Source organism: Triturus cristatus, chromosome 8 (assembly GCF_964204655.1).
Source record: "Triturus cristatus chromosome 8, aTriCri1.1, whole genome shotgun sequence".
In the NCBI taxonomy this organism is placed as follows: Eukaryota; Metazoa; Chordata; class Amphibia; order Caudata; family Salamandridae; genus Triturus; species Triturus cristatus.
Genome location: NC_140591.1, coordinates 410,124,003 through 410,147,996, shown reverse-complemented (window position 1 = coordinate 410,147,996; position 23,994 = coordinate 410,124,003). Strand labels below are relative to the sequence as shown.

General features: G+C 44.5%; 1 protein-coding gene across 1 annotated transcript in view; it reads right to left on the bottom strand.

The window, feature by feature from the left end:
* Positions 1-637: 637 nt before the first annotated feature.
* Positions 638-23,994, bottom strand: part of C8H13orf42 (chromosome 8 C13orf42 homolog) — a 92,526-nt gene continuing 69,169 nt past the window's right edge. The window contains exon 3 of the mRNA XM_085623734.1: positions 638-879. Within this exon, the coding sequence (XP_085479860.1) occupies positions 638-879 (242 nt within the window). The remainder of the gene's footprint in view (positions 880-23,994) is intronic.

Below are 23,994 nucleotides of genomic sequence, written 5' to 3'. Positions count from 1 at the left end.
GATGAAGTAAGTGCTTTTGAGTTGAGTGACTCAATAGATATTTTTTATCAGTCAGTAGCGTCAATATCCCCCTTAGGGGAATCAAGGTATGCACTACAAATATGCTTGTAATGAATGTGCCAATGAAACACATCTGGGTATTATGGGTGTCTGAGGATGATATTCAGAATACAGTTTTCTCTTCAAGAATTGTCAAGATCTATTGTAATCGGTGCTTGAACAAAAAGGTTAAAACATGTAGAGAAAGACTGTGAATCCAAGTGGTATGTCCAGATATAAAAATGTTCTAGTTCCTAAGTTCATATGTACATATAATCTATTCTTAGTATGAATTATTGGATTTCACATTTTTTGTCAATACTGCTCTTTTGAATATCCATGCACATACCCTACATCGTTGTTGGTTGTGTACATGAATTGCCAACTGTGATTCACAATAGGCCTCTGCAGAGATGTTCCATTTGCCATGACTTCAGACACTTAATGCTGAAGGAGATTACCAAAAGAAGGCTACATAACCTTAATGGTGTGTCAGAACAATCCCACACTCCTGTTCCACACTCATATGTGACTTGACTGTGGAGGTGGATTGCAAGGTGCACCCTCCCATAATTCTAACCACTCAAAAAGCTTTGCTTCATTTGCATTTAAGTTCTTCTTTCTTGCATAATTTCGGCTTAAATTTTAATGTATTGAAAGCTCCTTCCACTGCTTTCGGCAAGTAGACAGGGTGTCTTTCTATCCTTTTCTTACAGCTCCACGTCCCCTCCTTGTTTCGTCTACAATGGCTTTCAGGTACAGATGCTTCCGTTGGGCTTCGCCGAGGGGCACGAAGAATCCAGTTTGAATGCAAGCTGTGCTCACTGCTGCTAGTAGCCACTGCAGAACAGAATAATAAAAAGTCATGTCCCAACATGCACATACTACGATAGATGCTTTTCCGCAAGAATAAATCGATGTATTTAATTAAACAGTCACAATAGGGTAATTATAATTATGCTCTGAAACAAGTCATTCATCTTGGCTGCTGGCTCTGGCAGCAGACTTCATGACATTACAACATAACTTTAATACCTTACTACAGTTGTGCAGCTATGTCATTTCATCATTTCAGGTGAATAGAGATGTGACAACTTTACAGCAATATATGGGATAAAGTACCCCGCTGCTATACATCATGAGGATATTGATAATCACCAAGGAGTTCTATGACCATGTTGAGGAACGAGTGCCTTTATAAGGGTATGGAACCCCCTAGGTGACTTGCAATATCCTTATCATGTAAACGGGGGGTATTTTATTCTTTATAATACATTGTCACACCGTCACCTTTTACACAAACCACTTAAATCCTTGGTTCGTAGTACTTTCAAATGAAAGAGAGAGCATGTTAACAAACATGAAGAATAGAAATAGAATCTTTAGAACAAAATTGAACACATCAAAAAGCTGTTGGATACTTTTTACAAAAAGATGTTAGAATCTGTTTAATACAAGTCAGTTTTAAAAAAAAAAGACACAGTAGCTCAGAATGTGTAGGAACATGCAGAAAGATTTAAACTTTCCTATAATTACTTAATGAGTACACACAAAAAAACATAACGCTATTAATATTTATTTTCTGCTTGTCACTGTATAGCTATAAAAACAGAACAGAAATATTTCATTTTTGATCTTTAAACAGCTACTGTAAATTACGCTCCATGACCTGACCTGCCTTTACCCTCAGCAGCTGTCTCTGACAGCAGGTATTGTGACTTCAGAGCTCAACTGTAATAAGTTATTACAGTTGATTGGCTATGCCATTTCTTTATAATAGGCGATTGGGAGGACCTATTATATATTTTTAAAGTACCCCCTGCCTTCCATTATAAGGATTTTGCAAGTCACAGAGGATTTCCATGACTATATAGAGGAATGAGACCAAGGTCGAGTTCCTTTATAAGGTCATGGGCAGTGCTTAATTTGTAAAAATGTAATTGCCAGGGCTGTTCTCAGGAGACCTCTGTAGCCTGCACCACACATTGCCCCTCTTAGTGCTGCCACTAACAGTAGCAACACAACTACTAACCATCACACTCCTACAAGTATAACATTCACAATATTCCAGGCCACCCAAAGCTAAAAGAATGGCGTGGGCGGCAGGTATTATTATTTTTAATGTGTGTTGAATCATTATAACTGTTGTGCTCTTCTCAAAATTAGACTTATAGCACCCCAATGTGGTAGACTGTCATTGGTGCCCATTTTGAGAATTAAGTGCCGATGCCAAGTACCGAAAACCACTGCCTCAAATTAAGCACTGCACTTCGAGGTGACTTGCAATCTCTTTAATAATTAATTATCTAAAGAATGCAAATAATAAACATGCTGCCATGATTATGTCCTTTCATTTTGTCACCGTACAGCTAGAAAAACATAGCAGAAGAAAGAAAAGCAACTTTTCATTTTAGTTCTTTAAACAGCTGCTTTAATTATGCCCCATGACCTGCCTTTCTCCTCTGCTGCTGGCTCTGGCAGCAGGCATTGTGACGTCAGAACTCAATTGAAATAAATTATTACAGTTGAGCAGCTATGTCATTTCTTTATAATAGGCAACTGTGTGCATCACAAGTCAACTATTATAAATAAATTGGAGAAGATTTTTATACATGTATTGCAAAATCCCATGTATTATAACTGGTGAACGCTCCCCGCTATGGCGGAGAAACGGCGCCCCACTGCTTTCTCGCAGTGCGAGAAGCACAAACATAAAATGGTAATAACTTTTGGTTATTACCATTTTATGGGTTTTTTTCCAGGTGGGCGGGGCTGCTCTGCTTACGGAGCAGGGCGGGGAGGAGTGGTTTGCCCACTCCTGAGTGCGCAGTGACTGTTTGGTCGGCCCTCTCGGGCCAGCCAAACCGGTCATGCGCACTCCCCTGTTCTACCACCCCTCCAGCCCCAAGCTGAGCACGTGTCACAGCGCTCAGACCAATCACAACGCCACATTGGAGCATTGTGATTGGCTTAGGGGTGGGAGCCTGGCTGCCTGCTTTCTGTTCCGACGTGGAGTCGGTCACAGGCGAGCAGGAAAGAAGACGCGGAACCCGGTGGCGGCCGTACCCCCACCTGCGAGCCGTGCTGGCCGCCCCTGAAATTAGAGACAAGTTTTTCTACAGGGATTGTAGAATCCCCTGAATTTTTGGGAAAAATGCGTTGGTGCTGGTACTGAGTTTGTTTTATCTGTAGAGCAAGAAAAGACAACTGACTGTACATAGTTGAAGGAAGCTCTTTTAATTAAGGGTAGTCTGGCCCAAGAGCAGAATTTGAGATCCCTAAACCAAAAGACTAACCCAGGAGACCATTTTACCCTGGTGATTGTAGGGTATGCACTCCTAGCACACAGGGTCTGTGCCTAAAGAGGCTTTCCCAAATGTAGCTTTCGCTCTGTTCGGCCTTTGGACCTCAGTGGCGTTTCCCAAGGAAGTTCTTTAAACCAGGGAAACAAACATCATCTCCTGTGACATGAAAGCCATTTGGTAAACATTGTATTGTACATGCTTTTCACTTTTCCACTGTGCTTCATTCATTTGCAGCTAGGCTTGCAGTACATAACGCCCTGGAACATCCCCTGAGAAGGAAGTGCCTCTGCTTGTTGTTGCAGCCACAGAGGAAACTAAGGAAGGTGAGTCTCCTCCAGAGCTGCTGCACAGAAAAGATATACATGGCCTATTGGAGGCTGTTCATCTCTCTTCCCATCTGACATTGGATCACCAGACAGCCGTTTGACCTGTTCTCGCTGACCCCAGAGCTGACAAGGTGACACATTCAGGTTATGAGCACCGATGACATGTCCATCAGGAACAAGACTCACAGAATGAATCATTCATTGAGATCTGACATCAAAGTTCACATAGAAAATATGTTGGAGATAGGGTCCCCGAGCAGTCCCTGGTCCATTTAGTGTTTATGGTTACAAAAGGTCCACAAAAGTTATGAAGTCATATATTTCTAGTCACAGATTATTGATTTTATCATCGAATACTTTGCATATGTAATAAGGTCCTTGCAAGGACAAAACTAGCAGTATCACAGAAAACAGCCTGTAGTGACGGCTGTACCCAGAACTTCTGCACAAAAGGTGCTTTTATCAGTCACATGGAGCTGGCATTAGTAAAAGAGGCGTGGCCTGACGCAGGTGACGTCTGATGGTATGCACATAAGTATTTGACTTTTATGAAAGTGTTGCTCTAACTGCTTTACAGGCAAGTGGGCAAGCTACCCTTGTGATACTTTAAACATACATGCCCGAGGGTCTCACCAGCACGTTTACAAAGAGATGCATAATGCATTGTCCAACGAAACTCCTGCTGAACTAATGCAACATTTCAAGCTTTCATTATTACATTGAAACTAACAAATCTGAAATGTAATCAATGTTATGTTTATCATCATAGAATACTGTAGGGCTTACATTATGTCACCCCTAGTACAATTTGTCATCTCTCGGTCTGACTTCAATGCATTTTTCTATATTAACAAGCATTTGCAATGCAATAGGACTCGCATTTACGCGAGACCAATTGCGTTGCAAATGGGAGTGCAGGCGGGTGCGGAGCAGCGGGGGGCGAAAAGGCACCGACAGCGGGAGTGCGGGCGGGGGAGGGAAACAAATAGTGCACTAAATATCATGTACCTTACAGTCTAGCACTCAAAGTAAAGGGGCCAGAATTCATGGAAGGATACAAATGACAACATGGCATAATAAGGATGGACTAACAAGCCTAATAATCAATCAGAAGACAGAATTACGATAGACAATGACACGAGCCAATTAAAAACATAGGCAGAGAGTGGGCGGAGCTTCCAGGGAGCTTCCACTCCATACTAGATAACTGCATGCCTCGCAAAGCGAGTAGCGCATGCGCGTTGCCGTTATAGGCTCGACTTAAAAAGGACTTTCAAAGGATGGCATTGGTAGATTTTTCACATTTGACATGACCGTTTTGGTCTTCATCATTTAGTGGTCTTGGTAAATCCCTTTTATAATGGGACCACTCTATTGGCTGCTAGCTCACCTTGGAAGGTGACACTCTATTCAGACTCACTGAATCGCTCCTCTTTTGAGATAAAATGAAGGGAAAATAAGGTCTGTATATATATTTGTCCAAACAAAAACTTCTTCCATCTTGGAACTAAGAGAGGTTGATGTGAGATTTATTTCTGGGGCTTGCCAGCACCTCTTTCAGAGCACAGAGAGTTTTTTCGGAAGTAACAATGGATGTGGTTTAGCTTAGGTGCAGCCCACCACTAGTGCACTTTAGGCTGGGAGGAATCAGAAATTGCGCTACCACCAATGCAGCTTGTTTAGTGTTTAGCTCGCATCCAGTGACTTTGTAGAAGTTCTGGAAAGAGGAACGCTGCTAGAAAACCGAGGCCACCAAAAGGGAAACCCTTCTCTCTCTTGTGACAGTATCCATATCTGACTTTACCAGACCACCAGGGTTGGAGTTATGTTATGTCAGCGGGATTTGAGTGTAAAGTGCACTATTGCCTGGAGGCTATATCGCCAGTATACCCCTGGACCAGCGAGGTGCTGTGGCTGCTGCTTTCCCTGATGCCTGCTGTTAGATGTCCAGAGTGCTTGTAAGTCTGTGAGACCCGCCGGATGAGAATGGCCAAGAATGACAGAGGAGTCGGACACTGCAACACATGCTTTTGGATACCGGACAGCTAGTTTGCTTTCAGCATTATGCTGGGCTGTGTACACGATTGAGAGCCTTTTACTTGCAAATGCACCATGATTCTGTAAAAAAAATCTATTTAATGTAATCTGAGAGTGATGAGAAAAATCATATCACAAAACATATCACGCAATGGAAATATAGCATGTCACAACGCATGCTATTACATCACGTTCCATTACAACGCGGTCGTTACAACGACCGCGTTGTTAGAACGCGGCACCTTTACAATGCAAGTCATTAGATCGATGGCGCTCCAACTTTAGGAATAGCATAATTTACTATTTCAACTCCAGCATGCGCAACAGTAGGGAAGGTGTTGGAATAGTAAATTATACTAATCCTTAGGTTGAAGCGCCATCTAGAGCAAGACGATCTAATGACTTGCGATGTAAAGGCATCGCATTATAACAACGCGGTTGTTACGAGACCGCATTGCAAAGGTAACGCGATGTAACGATTGCGTTGTGAAGGCTGTTTCCTATATAAATATATACTCGTGTATTGTACTACCATCCCGGCACGACCAATTGGTGACATACTCCCCCTGCAACACCTACCTGGGCTCAACATCTTGCATTCTGGGTGTTGTGGTCCATACGCACTGTGTGAATTGACAACAGGTGTGATGACAACGCAAGGGGGTGGAGCGGGCCCTCTGCCAATAAGAGGGCGGCAAGATTGACACTCGCGATGTTGGAAGCCTCCTGGACACTTGGGCGCTGATGAAGGCTGACAAATTGCCAAAATGCATTCGCCGTACAAGAAATAAAGTTTGCTTCCAAGGTCCTCCCCTGTGTGGTCTCTGCTTTCTCGCAAGATCGAGTTCTGTCGGATACAATTCCGTGTCAGCCAGAGACACGATACAGAGAACCCCGCCACGCAAGTTGGCCCTGACGTCACTGGCTTTGCTGCTGCGGCGGTTTTCGTGTGTATCCAAGGTATTGGATGGTTTGGGCCCGCCATGGACTTTGGGGAGAAATTGAGACGGTTTTGAGGTCATTGACCTCATGCTGGGCAGCATGCATTGCCACTGCTGCCCCCGCAGGATGGTTCCCCGGTTGTCCGAGGCTGTAGCGGTTTGGGGACCCGAGGAGGCGCTTTCGTTTCTTTCACAAGCAGGATAATTGGCTGCAACTCGTGTATTGTACTACCATCCCCGCACGACCAATTGGTGACATACTCCCCCTGCAACACCTACCTGGGCTCAACATCTTGCATTCTGGGTGTTGTGGTCCATACGCACTGTGTGAATTGACAACAGGTGTGATGACAACGCAAGGGGGTGGAGCGGGCCCTCTGCCAATAAGAGGGCGGCAAGATTGACACTCGCGATGTTGGAAGCTTCCTGGACACTTGGGCGCTGATGAAGGCTGACAAATTGCCAAAATGCATTCGCCGTACAAGAAATAAAGTTTGCTTCCAAGGTCCTCCCCCTGTGTGGTCTCTGCTCTCTCGCAAGATGGAGTTCTGTCGGATACAATTCCGTGTCAGCCAGAGACACGATACAGAGACCCCGCCAAGCAAGTTGGCCCTGACGTCACTGTCTTTGCTGCTGCGGCGGTTTTCGTGAGTATCCAAGGTATTGGATGGTTTGGGCCCGCCATGGACTTTGGGGAGAAATTGAGACGGTTTTGAGGTCATTGACCTCATGCTGGGCGGCATGCATTGCCACTGCTGCCACCGCAGGATGTTTCCCCGGTTGTCCGAGGCTGTAGCAGTTTGGGGACCCGAGGAGGCGCTTTTGTTTCTTTCACAAGCAGGATAATTGGCTGCAACTCGTGTATTGTACTACCATCCCCGCACGACCAATTGGTGACATACTCCCCCTGCAACACCTACCTGGGCTCAACATCTTGCATTCTGGGTGTTGTGGTCCATACGCACTGTGTGAATTGACAACAGGTGTGATGACAACGCAAGGGGGTGGAGCGGGCCCTCTGCCAATAAGAGGGCGGCAAGATTGACACTCGCGATGTTGGAAGCCTCCTGGACACTTGGGCGCTGATGAAGGCTGACAAATTGCCGAAATGCATTCGCCGTACAAGAAATAAAGTTTGCTTCCAAGGTCCTCCCCTGTCTGGTCTCTGCTCTCTCGCAAGATGGAGTTCTGTCGGATATATATATATATATATATATATATATATATATATATATATATATATATATATATATAAACCAATACCTCCTCCTCAATATGAAAAAGCACGGCACACTCCGGAGTTTGAAGGCAAGGGCTTTATTAATAAAATATGCGCGTGGTGCTGGCAGTCCCTTGAAACGCTAAGGCAGACGCGTTTCAAGCCTTCCAATGGCTCTCATCAGTGCCGGTTCCTGGGTCTCCGCGCTCTCTCTGATGGTCTAACAAGGTGCAGGTGAGTAGAAAACCACTCCTTTATGATGTCATTGCACTCCTCCTCCAATGGGAGGTATCCTGACCACTCGCGCTTTCAGCCTGCCAAGCAGATGCATGCTGGTAAATGCAGTCCATAAGGATGTCTGTACAGTGGCAAAGACTCTCCTCACATCAAGTGATGTCCCCAATTGCTGGATATGGGCAGTACTCCAGCTCAAGTGCCCAGCAGGACGACCAAAAGCCTCTCACCCAACTCCTAAATCAGGCGAACAGCATCGCCTCCAATGCAGCATATCACACCATAATGGACGTATATATACACACACACACACACACACACAATGAGGGGCAGATTTACTAACATTTTACGTCAGGTTGTGTCACATTTCTCATTTTTGTTATTTACTAAGCAAAGCAAAGCCACTTTGGTATTGCAAAGTAGAATAGTGCTGACATGTGTTACCTTGCATTGGGAAGGAGTTCCATGGGTGGAGCATGGGCGTGCCAGTGCATTCAACCATGGATTTTAGTGCATTTCTAGATGTACAAATACAAAGCAGTGGCGGCTCCTCCACTAAGGCGGAGGAGCATCGCCCCATTGGTACCCAGCAGTGAAATAAAGGAAACATAAAATGATAATAACTGGGTGTTATTATCATTTTATGTTCAACTGTTGCAGCAGCTTTGCAGGCGGGGCGGGGTGGGGCTGCTCAGACAGAAGCAAGGGGAGGAGTGGTTTGCCCACTCTAAGTGTGCATGAATGTTTGCCCGGCCATATCGGGCCGGCCAAACATTCATGAGCACTTTGCATATTCTCCTCCCAGGCTGTATTATAGCGTGGGTGGAGAGCATGCCCAAGCTCCCACTGCCTGTCTGAGCGCCGAACCACAGCACTCAGACCAATCACAAAGCAACATTGCAGCATTGTGATTGACTTAGGGGAGCCAATCACAATGCTGCATTGCAGCATTGTGATTGGCTATGGGGAGTCTGGTGCTTCCTCCTTCCTGTTCCGGCAGGAAGAGATGATGAGGGACACAGAGGAGAGACGCAGCAAGCAGGTAAGTGTTTTTCAAATTCTTTTTTTACACCACCTCACCCTCCGCCGCCACTTCTCCACCTCCCATCGGTGCCGGCCGCCACTGTTACAAAGACTTGCAAACCTGGGAGTGTGTCAAAATGCTAGAACTTCCCCAGGGGTGCGTGACGAGGAGAAATATTCCTTCTCATTGTTATGTACTCTTTCCATGTGTGCTGCATTTTGCACCACACACAGAAAAAGAAAAACGTTGTTAAGGATTGTTTTTGTGCAGGAAGGTGTCCCTTCTTGCACAGAAAATACTGCTTGTAACTCGGACACCCTTGCACTATGGTGCAAGGGTGTCTATGTTGGCACTAGGCAGCATGCAGTGCACCAGTGCTAGGAGCCAGAAATATACAATTTGGTGCATTACTGATGGACACCTGCTAGCCTTTTTAAAAAAGTATCCTCGATTCGTTGTAGAATAGATGTATTATTATTATTATTATTGTATTAGCTATTCCCCATACGGTTGCCCCATATGTGGCAACAGATATCGATTTTGCCTCATAGATCTTTTTAACTGTATCTATGGGTTTGGAACCAAGGTTTTTTATGAATCCAAACAGGGCTCTTATGCTTCTTTCCATTAGGAGTCCTCTGTTTGCCACCATGTTTTGCCATGTGTTTTCTTAATCAAATAGTACTCCTAAATAGGAAAAGGTGTCCATTAGCTCCAGATTTTTCCCTTCTATTGTTAATCTTGGTTGTTTTTTATGTCTCACTCCTGACACCAACACGTAAAACTTAAATTCATTTACCCTAAGATCTAGGTTATTCATAAATGTAGTATATGTTCTTGTTAAGCTCTGCAATGCATTGCTGGTCCAGGCCAGCAACATCACATCGTCCGCATATAGGAGTATCGGGACGGGAGATGATCCAACAAAAGGTACATCTGGCATGGACCCAATCAACTCAGCTTCCACGGCGTTAACATATAAGGAAAATAAAAAGGGGGCAAGAACACACCCCTGTCTCATGCCACGGGTATTCCCAAAATGTCTTGTACATTTGCCCTGTCTCCCATAGCGGACACACGCTGAAGCAGCAGAATACATCTCACTGATAAAATTGATTATGGACTTATCTATACCCATACCTTCCATTAATGACCATAGTTTATTATGGGCCACACAATCGAAGGTGGATAATAAGTCCAGAAATGCCATATATAGATGGCCTTCCCTAGCTGCAGTACACTTGGCAATTAACACATTTAAATTAAAACACTGATCAATTGTGCCCTTTCCCTTTCTAAAACCATATTGGGCACGAGACAATATATTCCTTTCCTGGGCCCAAGTTTCTAGCCTGTTCAAAGAGTAAACAACCCATTCGTTTTGTTGTACTCTCCGGGAGAGATATAGGTCTATAATTTTTGAAGATAGCCTTGTCCCCCTTTTTTACAATGGGATGATAACAGTCTTTTTCCAAGAAGGGGGAACTCCTGTTTTGGCTAGAACATTAAAAACGTTGGTATGTTATGAGGCCCATAGTGCCTGGTTGGTTAACATGAAATAAATGGGGACCCCGTTGGGGTCAAATGCCCTCAGGGTACTACACTGATTCAGGGCAAATCTAATTTCAGCCAAACTAAATGATAATGTTCACTCAAGAGTAGGCATCGAGAAACCAGATGACACATATGATTCTCCCCCAGGGTACCCGAAGACTTCTTCCAAATATGCCACCCATGCCACCTCACTCACGTGCATGTTCAAAGTAATCTCTTGTTTATCCTTCAGGAACGGAGCAATAATTACGCACCAGAAATCCCTACTATTCTTTGTTATTGCTGCTTGTTGCAACCTGTCCCAGGCTTCTTGGTTTAGAAGCCTCATCCTATTGGCTCCAGCTTCTTTGTAAGAAATGCGCAACATTTGTACCAAGGACATGTCTCTCGGTTTCGCTCTCAGAGCAGAATGAAGGATCTTTAGTGCATTACTACAGTCATCGTCTAAATAACATACCTCTCTGTGAGCCGGCCGAGCACTCGGTCGAATAAGGTTACACTGAATTTCGCCTAAAATCTTTTCAAAGGCTAATGGAATAGAAGGGTTTGGATCTAGACAAGTAGAAATTTAATGGTGCATCTTAGTGACAATAGTGTGGATAAGCAATGAGGTATCAATCTTGCCCCATTTCAATTCAACCCCGTTTTTCCTTGCGATTAAAGGCTTTATCAATCTATTTCTGTTACGATTTCTACCATTACCCCACTCTGTCTGATAGGTAATGGCTGCGCGGTCACTAAAAGCGAGGAAGTTGGTATTAATATGAGTGAACTTAGCTCTTGTGGGTTCAAAAACCAAAATATAGTCAATCGTGGAACTACAGGATCGAGAAGAAAATGTAGGGTCTAGTTGGCGCATTTTGGTATCTACTGGATTTATTATCTCAAGGTTTTTAATTATGAATTGTCTATTTAGTTCTTTGCCATAGTCGTGGTGCCTAAAATGGGTAACAAAATGCCCAAGATCATCAGTCAAGCCACAAACTGAAGAGTCAGCCATGTTACAGCTATGGGCATTAAAGTCAGCCATCCATATTATAATAATAGATTTATGATGAGATTTTGTGAGATCACCAATATCCTTCTCTATTAGTTCTAATACCAGTTCCATCTTGCCTTCAAAATTATTGTTGTAAACGTTAATCAGAATCCAGTCCCTCCAATTACAGCCTTCACACAAAAGATTATGGTAACTAGGTGGAATATTTAAAAAAGTAATTATCTTAATTCTAGCTGTGTTGGCTATTAAGGTAACAATTCCTCCACTTGAACGACCAGCTCTAGAGGGGACCACATTGGTAGGCTCGTGTTTTGCTCTTCTTCTGTTTTTGCTGTAATATTAGGGGTGGCCACTGGAATGAGAGGAAGTTACATCACTGAACATTTTAAGCACAGAACATTAAGTTACCTTTACTAAGCTTCTTCTAACACACACATTATATTACAGCCTCATGGTGTAATATTACATTACAGCAAATCTGGCCAGGGTGTATAGACTGATCGTTTAGGGCGGGACAGCTTGCAAAGTAGGTGGACACTCACAAACCTGCGAGTTTCTGGGTTTCTACAGTCCTTTCCAAGGTATTGTCCCAAATCTGGTATGGTCAGAGATTTTCTTTCTAGGGAAGGCTTACATTTCTATCAGAGGTGGTATTGGGGTGAGCACCCCCACATTCCCCCAACGTATCAGTGAAGATGTAGGGAAAGAGGTTTCTCAACAGGAAAAATATTTGCCATGTGTAGAAAAATAAAGTTTTAATTATGCAATCATACTATTGCAGGGCATGTACATTTAATTTAGATTATATTTATGCATACAAATTTCTTATATCTGAGGAAATTGGCATTGCCATAAGAATTCCAGAACTACTCCACCATAACCATTACTCCTGCAGCTTCTTAGGAATAATCCTGGAATCCTCTGTTCATTCCAAAAAAGCTGAATGTTTTATTGCAATCATAGGAGTAAACTTACACGAGTAACTGTCTGTCTTTTATTCGAATAATGCACATAGAAGTTAGGTACTTTTAACTTACAAGGTTTAATACTAAGGAAGCTTTGACCTGTTAATTATTGCTCAACATTCAAAAAATGTTTACACATAGGAGGATCTAGCCAAAGTTTGAATTATCCTTACAAGTTGAGAGAACTTCAAATAAAAGGGCTATTTTTCCTGCATCAATATACAAATTTAGGACTACACTTATTATTATATATTTGACATTATATATGGAATGTCAATTTTCTGAGGATCTTAAAAGTCACCTGCCATTCAAATATTAAATATAGGGATGGGGGAACTGGCTCACAGACATAGGACCTAATTTACCGTGAAGCAATATTTACTGAGGAAACAGTGACAATATTACCATCTGTTTCCTAGTTTCAGAGGTCAGAAAAACACACACTATCTATCCAGCAACCCCTTTTCCCTGCAGATATAGTGCCAATTGATAGTTGCTTCTGGGAAACCCCCAGGTGTGTGAATTTACCACATTGTATTGAAATACTAGGATCAGGCACAACATTGTTTTTTCCAATTATGTTAATTTTTCACAACTGAGAATGGGGTCCATAGTTGGAGGTACTGGTTTTAGTCACCAGTCTCTCTAATATTTTTCATGCCTAACTGGAAGGTTAACAATCGAATGACACTAGACCATCCGCCACATTATTTACCTTTAAAGATTAATAAAAGTATATGTCAAATATGTCTCAACAATGTAATAACATTTGGATAGGAGTCACTGGAGACAATGTTTTTTGAGCATTTTCCACTGTTATCTTTACCTGTTCTCCCAAGGCACTTCATATTCCATGAGAATGGAACACTCCTAAGGCAATTTTTCCCCTGGCTGTGTGCTGTTATAAAATCTGCTCAGTATGTTGGTTTGTTTACTTTCACGTTGATTTAAAAAAAAAAAAAGAATAGGATTACAAGGTGAGTGAAGGATCACCTCCTTTTTAGTTGTCTTGGCTCCATAAAGACAGAAGTCCTGGGCATCACCAATGGATAGTTCAATAACTGCATTACTATTTTTTTGGGGGGAATGGCCTTTTGTTGGAAACTCTTGCAGTAGGCAGCTTTGAAAAATACTATGACATAAATGAAAAAGTTAAAGTCACTTGTATTGATAAAGATCTTTGTACTGCCAAAGGATATTTTGCTTTTATTTGGAAAAATATAGAGGATGAGGTGGATCAATGCATATAAAAACATGTCAACCAAACATTTTCAATGGAGCCAGGTTGATAGATGGTTTACTTCTACTATTAGCAGCCATGAAATACATTACAGACCATTCCATGATGCTCATACGTGGAGAAACAAAAATAGACGACAATGAGGTATTGTGCTCACCTCAAATTGTAATAGTGTATTGATAATGTTATTTGCTAAGGGAATTCTAAATTTTGTGATTCTTTGCGTAAAAAAGGGGTATTCTATGTAGGTCCATGATGGCCAGTTTTGTGACAAATATGCAGGATAACAACTATCAAAAGTAGTTCTAATTTAATTTTAGAGAAATGTACTTATTTGAATATCCTGAAAATCTTGCATTAATAAAGCAATCCGAAGCATAGATTAGACACCTCTGGCCATGGAGATTTATAACATATGCCCTTGACTTTGGTCAAGTTTAACATGAATGTCTCAAAGTGACTAGAAGGCTGCCATCTTTTCACACGGGTCATAGACGTTTAATAGGAAGATGCAGTGTTTACTTATGTCCGCTAGCAACAGTCCACTAAAGAAATGTGAAATACTTTAGATACCCCATCAGAAACCAACAAGACAACCAATGGGTTTATGAGTAGGGGCAAAATTGTTATGAATAGTCATGATCTGAGGGCAAAAAAAGAGACTGACACCAAAAATATTACTTACAGAATTGGGGCATACACACTGGTTAGATGCAGAAGATTTCCATCCACATTACTCACACCTGAAGAGCTGCATAGGCCATGCCAGTTCATAATTGACTTAGTAAGAAGTTATTGTGTGAGATTCATGCCTTGTAGGGCTTGGGACAAAAATCTGTGAAAAAATGACAGGGTCCCTGCTTTCTAAACACTGTTCACAATGTTCATAGAAATAGGGAATTGTAAAGTGCCAGACTTTATTAGATCCATTTAAGACCAGCATAAGGGAATTGGAGTATTACTTTGATCAGACAGTCAACCCAAACCATGGTTCAATGGCAATCTAAATGAGGAAAGGCATAATATATGGCTTTGCTGAGAGAACGTGGAGAATCTCCTCATCTGGCTCTAACCTCAAACATCTGAGGGCAGTAAGAAACTCCCACAACAAACACATACGTAGGTTAAAAGCTGAATATTTCAGACTGCAATTAGATAATGCCAAAAACAGGCCTAAAAAACTTTTTGAAATCATCAAACAACAAACAACATGCCACTCTAATAACACCCGGTTGATAAGGTCATACTGCCAAATGGGGATGAGTTTTCCGCCCACTTCATTGATAAGACAAGGAACATTTAATTAGATTTGAATCTTGCATCTCAACATGTGATCAGCATTGACCATCCCAGTCCTCTCCCAGTGCAACACCCAGTCAGCTCTCCTCCTATTGGATATATCAGCAAAGAATAAGGCTACTTGGTCCGCCTTCAAAATCCCTGATGAGTTCGACATGCTCACAATTATGGCCTCTTTAAAACCATCTAACTATTTTAATGATCCTCTGCCAGCTAATCTTGTTAAAGAGTTCAGATCCTCCCTACTCCCTTTATGGCCGAGGATCATCATAGCATCTCTTTCTTAGGCCACGGTCCCCGATAGCCGAAAGATTGGAAAGGTCACCCCATTCCTAAAAAAACTGAATGCTGACCAATCTGACCCCAACAACTTTCGTCTTATCTCCAAAATCCTGAATCTAGCAAAACGTTTGAAGAAATGCGTACACCTTCAACTCTGTGAACACATTGAACAAGTCCAAGATTGCTTGATCAGAATGAATCCTGTCTATTCCTTGATCTCTCATTACGTTTGGTGCAGCCAAACATGAGAACATGGTTGACCTCCTGGCAAATAGGATAGGGATATCGGGTCCCATTTTAAAATGGTTCTCCTCTTTCCATCAAAACAGAACTCAGAGAATCAAAAACAACCAATCCTTATCAGACACTACACCAGTAACAATTGGTGTACCCCAAGGTTCCACTCACTCACTCACGCTTTTCAACCGGTTCATGGAACCTTTTATGGACATTTTGAAGAACTTAAACATCCATTACCACAAGTATGCTGATTATACACAACTGTATCTGAAAATCTCTTCACCTGAAGCTATCCAAACACTGAATGCACTAAAAAAAAACAACAATGGCTGGCACGCAATCATCTCATGCACAACATCCGGAAAACTCAATTCCTATTGATCACCCCTCACAATCTGTTGGCCTCTGTAGAAGATTGGATCAAACAACTCACAGCTCTCAACTACTCCCCCCACATTATTGACTCTACTTAATCTCTAGGCATCACTCTGGACAAACAAAAAAAAAGAAAACTTACAAACGCTCCTTCTCAAGCCTTACCCATAGAATTTGGAACACTTTACCTTCAAAAATCAGGACAAACCCCTTGTCTGCCTACTTAAAAAACAGAAACAAAAAAGCTCTTGATACTTAAATTCCTTCTCCAGGAGCGATGAACCTTCTTCACCCTGGCTAGTGTTGGGTGGATGTCCAGTGGCTCTTAGAACTATTAAGCTCAATGTTACACTGTATATATGTAATTCCATGTGTTACAAAGTCATCCTGTGCCCTGGGCACCCCCTAACGTTTTGCCAATGGGTACTGGTGGTAACTGACTCTGACTGACCCTGGGCTCTGCCTCACCAGACCCAGGCTAGTGCTATGCTGAAAACACACATAGAATACAGGGAAACACCTACATACACTAGGGTACACTATGGGTTAGGGCACCCCTGTGATTGGTATGACCTCCCCTATAAGGCCCTAGTACGTATAGGGCAGAGGGATTGAAACTAACTTTCAGTCCCTAGTATAAAATAGGGCGGGGCAGTTTAGAGGCCAGATGCCTTTTCTGCACTTGCATGTCTGCACTGCTGGAGCCTGAGGTCAGTTTAAAATAAGCCCTGTGTTGCAGGACTGCTTTTTAAATGCAAATTGTGCCCAAACTTGACTTTTGTGTTTGGGGCACTTAAAAATGAATAGACTACAATGTTTGGGCATGGTAGGTACCCCCAGGGCCTCCCCTAGGTGTTCCAGGGGTGTGGGGTCAGGTATTTATAAGGAGAATCCTTATTCAATTCAATTCAAAAATTCTTTATTTCGGCCGGTTTGGCCATAAAAGAGTAAAACAGAAAAGGGAAGAAGGGGGAAGGGAAGGCAAGTAGCATTTAAAATTCATTTGTATGCACATGGCAATATTTTCGTACAGGCAAAAATACCCTCTCATCTGTAAAATATTTAAAAATGCGTCAGATTCCAAACACTCATTTAAAAAACATTAGGGCTAGCAGTCGATATTGATTAATTTACGCCTCTTGCGCCACATAGCTAGCAAAAATGTAGAAAGTGCAAAAACAATAGGGCTCGATGTACTGGTTTTAAAAATTCTAAAAGCATTCAAGCAATGTTTAAAACCCAAATTTCTGCACAGTGGCAACAACCAATATTTTCTTGGTTTGGTATATGCTGGGCAAAAGAAGAGAACATGAAGCTCATCTTCTAAATCGCCGCTGCAGCCCGGGCAGGACTTATTAGAGAAGGCCGTCCACTTGCTTGTGACAGCCTTGAGGGGTAAAGTTCCATGTCGCCATTGGATAAAATGTTTACGCGCTAAAATCGGGAAGACAACATCCATGAAGTCCTCAAAATAATAAAAAAAATTGAATTCTAAAAAAGAGTTAGTGAGGGAACCTGCATTAGGGGCCGTAATTAAAAGTTCCAGCTTTTGCCCTTTGTAGATTTTAGTAAACATCTTTCGTGATATCCGGCCACATGCCCTATCTGGATCTTCCCACATAGACTGTAGTCCTAGACAGAAGGATCTGTTTAAGTTCGTCCCTATAGTTTGAAAGGTCTGGAGTGGTCCATAGTCTATGCCAGAACCTTAGGGGTTTTACTGCTAGCTCGTTTGCAATAGGCGTCAGTCCCAGATCTAACCTCAGCGGTGTTAATGGAGTACCCTGAGGAAGTGATAGTAATCGCCTTGCAAATTTAGACTCAACTTTAGTGATTTCAGGGGTAGCACAGTGACCCCAGAGCTCACCCCCATTGAGAGCAGCTGCCCTTGGTTGCGTCTTATAGACCTCCAGGGCAGGACTCACTGGTCTAAAGCTTGATGAGTCAGAAACCCTTAAGATAGCACCCGACAGCTGTGAAAGTCTCATGTGGGATTTGGCTTTTTGCGGACCCCATGACAAATTTTCATGAATTGTAACACCCAGGTACTGGAAGGTCGTAACCCTTTCCAGACATACATCGTCCAGTGATGGATTTGCGCGAGTATACACTGGCGGGTTAAAGATCATGAATTTTGTCTTGTCTGCGTTGCTCTCAAGGCCTCTACTCCAACAGAAGTCCCCAAAGCCGTTCAATATCCTCTCAATCCCCATGGGAGATTTGGAGAGTAGGAGGGTGTCGTCCGCACACATGATTGCCGGCACCCTCCTACCAGCCAGTCTTGGTGCGTCATTATCAGGGACACTGTCCAGATGAGAGATTACCCCGTTGACATAAAGGCAGAACAGGGTCGGTGTTAAGACACAACCCTGTCTCACCCCCCTGCCAACGGGGAACCTTGGTGATAGCGTCCCATTCTTGCCACAGCGAACCTGGGCAAAGTTCCCCTCATGCAATCTTATGAGTAGCACTAAAATCTGGTGCGGGAGACCCAGATCCTGAAGGACAGCCCACAGTTTACCCATAGGAACTAGGTCAAACGCGGACTGGAGGTCCACGAAGACCATATAGAGGCTGCCACCCTCTACCTTTACTGTCTTCCAGTACAAAAGGGTCAGTCGGAAGATTTGGTCCATAGTGGACGTATTTCTTCTGAATCCCGCCTGGAAGGGGCTCAGAACGTCGTGATCCTCCATCCACGTCAACAAATGGTCCAGGACCAATCTTGCAAATATTTTTTGTTGAACGTCAATTAAGCTGATTGGCTTGTAGTTGACTGGGAGCAGAGGTGACCCCTTCTTAAATATTGGAAATATCTCTGCCCCCAGCCAAGTGCTGGGAATTTCCATGCCCCTCGAGATAGCGTTAAATACGACAAGGAGATAGGGGCCCCAGATCTCAGGTTGATGTCTAAAAAGATCCCTCGGTAATTTATACAGTCCCGGGGCCTTTCCCACTGGAAGTCTGCCTATTACACTTATTACCTCCCCCAGGGTAAACTCCAGGGGCTCCTGCTTGTCTACTGGGACTTGTGAGTCGGGCAATCTACACAATGCGGCTTCCCCCCATATAAGCCTTTAAAATGGGCCTCCCATGCTGATGCCGCAATATTCGGTTCTATGGCAGACTTTAGGTCACCCGAGCCATGGTTAACAAGTGACCAAAATCTGCGCACATCTTTTGTGTCCAGGGCTAGTTTTAGGTTCATCCACCTTTCCGTATCCCATTCTTTTCTTGCATGCCCCATGACCTCCTTATACTGCAATCTGCAAACTCGAATCGCCATTTTGCTATGCCCTGCCTTAATTGCTATAACAAGATTGTTCTTTGCTCTCCTACATGCTGAATTATACCAGGAAGAGACAGGTTGTCTGGGCCTTCTCGTGGGTGCCTGGGGGTAGAAAACTTCAGCCAGGCTATTGGCCAAATCTGAATGGATTACACTAAGTTCTCCATTGAAGTTACTGGGAACATCTTGGGAGCTTAGAGTTTCGACCTCCAGGAGTCGTAATAGAACTATGTTGTAGACTTTAGCTAAGTTCTCTTCCGAACCTATTATTCTCCCCCACTTTACCCTCCGCCTGTTACTTGATAAGATCAGACCCAAACCCTCATCGTCCCCTCCTACTTTAAGTGAGTCTGTTTCTTGTTGCCCTGGATTCACCAACTCCAGGCGTAATGCGTTATGGTCACTATCAGCCCTCTCAACTACCCTAAAATCAATAAGCAATCGATTCGGGACTCTTGCCCCTTCTTGCTATAGTTGCATACTGACGGACTATCAGACGCTGAACGGCCATTACAAGCCCTAAGGGAATTATTTAATACAAGGGCTGTGATCTGAGTAGCCAATGGGGACAACACCTTAGGGCGTGGGGACTGACATTGGGGGATCGCCCAGTAGTCATCCTCTCCCATAAGCGCGCCTTCGCTACTTCCAAAGAAAGGTTCATATTGGCAATTCACATCCCCTGCCACCAACAGCCTAGAATCCCCTGGCAATAGACTCAAGAATTGGGATAGATCATCGATTGTGGGTGACTCTGGAATTGGGGAGCCTATAGTTGAAGAGATGTGACCGTCGTCCTGAGGAGCATGTACCAGGGTTGGGACGCAGGTAATATTAATAAGATTGTCATGCACAGGCGTCCGAGCATTGGCAAGGTGGCCCAAGGAAGATCGTCTAGCCATTGCAAGGTCCTGAGACACTCTGCGCTCCATAAGGATAATAGCCTGGTCAATCACTGAGTTTGCTCTAACGATAAAATTGTCTAAAGTACCAGTAACCAACCCTCTGCTGGCCATTGTATTGCTCCTTGTCCCTCGGGCAGCCATATTAATGATATCCTCAGCAGTACTTACTGTGGCAGATGTAATGCAGTCCTAGAGCCACAGGCGAAAGAGGAATGGCCCAGCCCGGCCTCTGCGGCCCCAGACGGCCACAGACGGACCCCGCACTAGTCCCGGGCTGTTCCCGCACACTCCTGCAACGGAAGTGCTAGTGGAGTGAGTAGCGTCAATAGGGGAGGCGTTGCTCTATCCCAGGAGCAGGTGTGGGCAGCAAAAAGGATTCCTGGGACTTCGAGTCCTCAATTGAGTAATGCGCCCCTTTGTCTTTCGTGCAGTAGACCCCCGTGATCTCCACTGACCTCCGTGTCAGGCAGTCACCTCGACTCCTCCTCGCTGGCCTCCTTGCAAGCGTAGCGGGCACACGCTCAGACACGCTCAGACACCAAGCCCACGAGGAGCCGCCCCAGACAGCAGACGGGGACCCGGGACCCCCACCACGAACCGAACTGCGGCGAACTGCGGCGGCAACCGCAGCGACACTCCTCCACGCAGCGACACTCCTCCACACAGGCACCTGTAGCGCTCAGAGCAGTACGTCCGGTCGCTGAGAATCAGTCTTGACCCTGGTCCTCATGGGAACAGTCCATCCGGAACTGCCAAAACAGGTCCTCCCTTATAAAAATGTTTTTATATGCCATAGGGTTAGTGAAATTGCACATTTCATTCCCAACATAGTAGTAAAGTGCTTCCCAAAATCGACTTTTGTACTAGGAGCACTGTGAAATGAAGATCTGCAATAATCTGATATATTCAAAACCCTTAAGGTCTTTCCTAGGTGTTCCAGGGGTGGGGGTACTGTAGGTATAAGCAGGGTCCTTATAAAACCTGTTTTATGTTTTATTGGCCCTGGTATTGGAGACATTGTCCAGTTCGTTTTTCCCTTGCAGATTCCTAGCCCATAGGTTAACAGTGGAAAAGGTTTTTAGTTAATAACTGGAGAAAGAAAAGCAATGAAACTAGGATTAAAGGGCTCAGTAGAATGGTAATGATAAATCCAACAATGTGGCATTGTTGAATTTATTCTAAAATGTACAGACAAGAAGTTCTAAGACTTATTTTCTCTGTTGGCAAACATTCAACCCTGTTCTGCTCTGCCCTGACTAATGCAAAAAGATCTCTTGATGGACAGAATGCAGAACAATGTCATACATTCACCGCAGTACAGAGATCTGGGCCTAAATCCATCATATTTTTGCTCACCATGCCATTCCAGTTTGGACCCACCCATATGCAAATCAGTCTTCACCCTGTGCCCAATGGGAACAGTCCAGCCCGAACTGCCAGGCCAGGTCCTCCCTGGACTGGAAACAAGCATCCTAGGGCTGGGTTCGGGGTTTCACCTCACTTCACTGAATATTTGTGTTGTGTTGTCACTCCCTACCTGGCCGCTGCAGCTTGCCACCAGTCTTGCCTGTAATTCTCCCGCGCAGCCATCCCGGGGAAGCCCTCCTGCTCAGGCCACGCCCCCTCTGCGCTAGGCCACACACCCTCATATTATATCATGTGTCTCTCCCAGACGCGCAGCGGACGAGCGCAGCGGGCGCGCCGACAGCGCGCCGAGGGCGCGCTTAAGGCAAGCCCGTCTTCGCCCGGCCGCGATCGTACGCGGTCCAGGGCCATACCTTTTGTCCCTCGGGAGGGACATATACGGTGGAGCAGGCAGGAACTGCTGACTTTTCGCATGTCTACCCCATGTCTACATAAATTGAGAGTGGAGGATAATACAGGCTGTGAACACTGCCACTTCTATTTTGATCCTGGCAGGGATGTGGCCCCTAGAGACTATATCCTGGACTGTGGCCTGCTAAACGTACGTTCTCTGCGGAAACACAAATTAGATCTATACGACCTACTCACTGAGAAACAGTGGGATCTTGTGTTTCTTACTGGGACATGGCTAGATGAAGGCTCTACCCCTGATGCCTTAGAGGCACTACCAGAGGGCTATACAATGCTTAGGCTCACCGGTAGAGGAGGGGGAATTGCTATTATAGCACAGAAAAATCTACGTTGTCAATTAGACCACTCCTCTATCCTGGACAGTGAGGCAGGGAGCTTCACTGTCAAAGTGAATGAGAGCTGTACGCTGAAGGGCATGCTAATCTACAGACCCCCAGGCCCTATAGCCAGGTTTGGGGAGAGTCTGGTGGAAGGTATAATGGAGGCTGTGTTATGCAAAGACAAATTTCTGGTACTGGGGGATCTTAACCTACATCTAAACAACCCCACAGATAATGTTAGTAGGGACTTTTGCCAGGCATTGGGAGCCCTCCAACTGAATCAAATAGTAAGTGGTCCAACTCACCAGTTGGGACACTTACTGGACCCCATATTCGTCAATTGGGGGGAAGTAGAAGCTAAGACCCCCATTCCCATCCCTTGGTCGGATCATCACCTGGTACCATTCTTCATACGAATTTCCGGGGTTAAACCCCCGGAGCCGGCTACACTGAACCATCCCAGGCGGAGATGGGCTACCTTTTCTCAGGCTAAATTCAGTGCGGCACTGACCAAAGGGGGAAGCCCTGGGGGGATGATGCGGATACGGCTAATACCAATCTATGCAAGCGTATCAACGAGGCGCTTGATTGCCCAGCCCCACTTTCGCACGCCAGATTGGGTGGCTGCCTTCAAAAAACTGCCCCGTGGTTCAGTGATGAACTACGGGTCACGAAAACAGCATTGAAGCGAGTCGAAAGACAGTGGCGGGGGGCTCCGTCTAAGGAAACTAGGGAGGCCTACCTAACGGAGAGGCGAATTTAGAGTTAGCGAAGCTGGTAACTCGACGAGGGAGCTCTTCTTGCTCTATAAAACCCTCTCGAGTGGGAAACCAGCCATGGCTCCAGATGACTGCTCGGTGGAATCCTGTGATAGGATTGCGAACTTCTTTTCTGAAAAGATAGCAAAAATCTACTCGGCATTTCCCAGTCATCCCATTGCTGGAACCGAATTTGCGGAAAGCCCGAGGGAATGGAGGGACAGACATATACTGACCAACTTTGTCACCCCGCCCTCAGAGGACCTACTAAAAATCTGTATATCCATCAAATCGGGTTCCCCGCGGGATCCCACCACGCCGAAACGGCTAGTGGATTGCTTATCGGTGCTAGAACCATATATAAGACACCAACTGGATGTGTCTTTTAACACCAAGACCGTGCCCAAAGCCTGGAAACAGGCGGTGGTTCTACCTCTCAGGAAGAAATCTAACATCAGCTTTGAGAAACTAGAGAACCTCCGGCCGATCTCCCTTCTGTCCTATCTGGCCAAAGTGGCGGAAAAAACGGTAAACATGCAACTGATGGATTTCGTGTATGAGGCTGCCCTACTACACGATACCCAGTTTGGTTTCCGTCCCTGCCACTCAACGGAATCAGCACTTTTGATGGCTGTGGAGACCTTACGCCAGGGGGTGGATGAGGGTCATACTATGGCCCTCATCCTATTGGACCTGAGTGCAGCATTCGACACCGTAGCTCACACCACCCTGCTACGGTGTCTGAATAGTGGCGGAATATCTGGAGCTGCCCTCGCATGGATCCAGTCCTTCCTGACGGGGAGAAG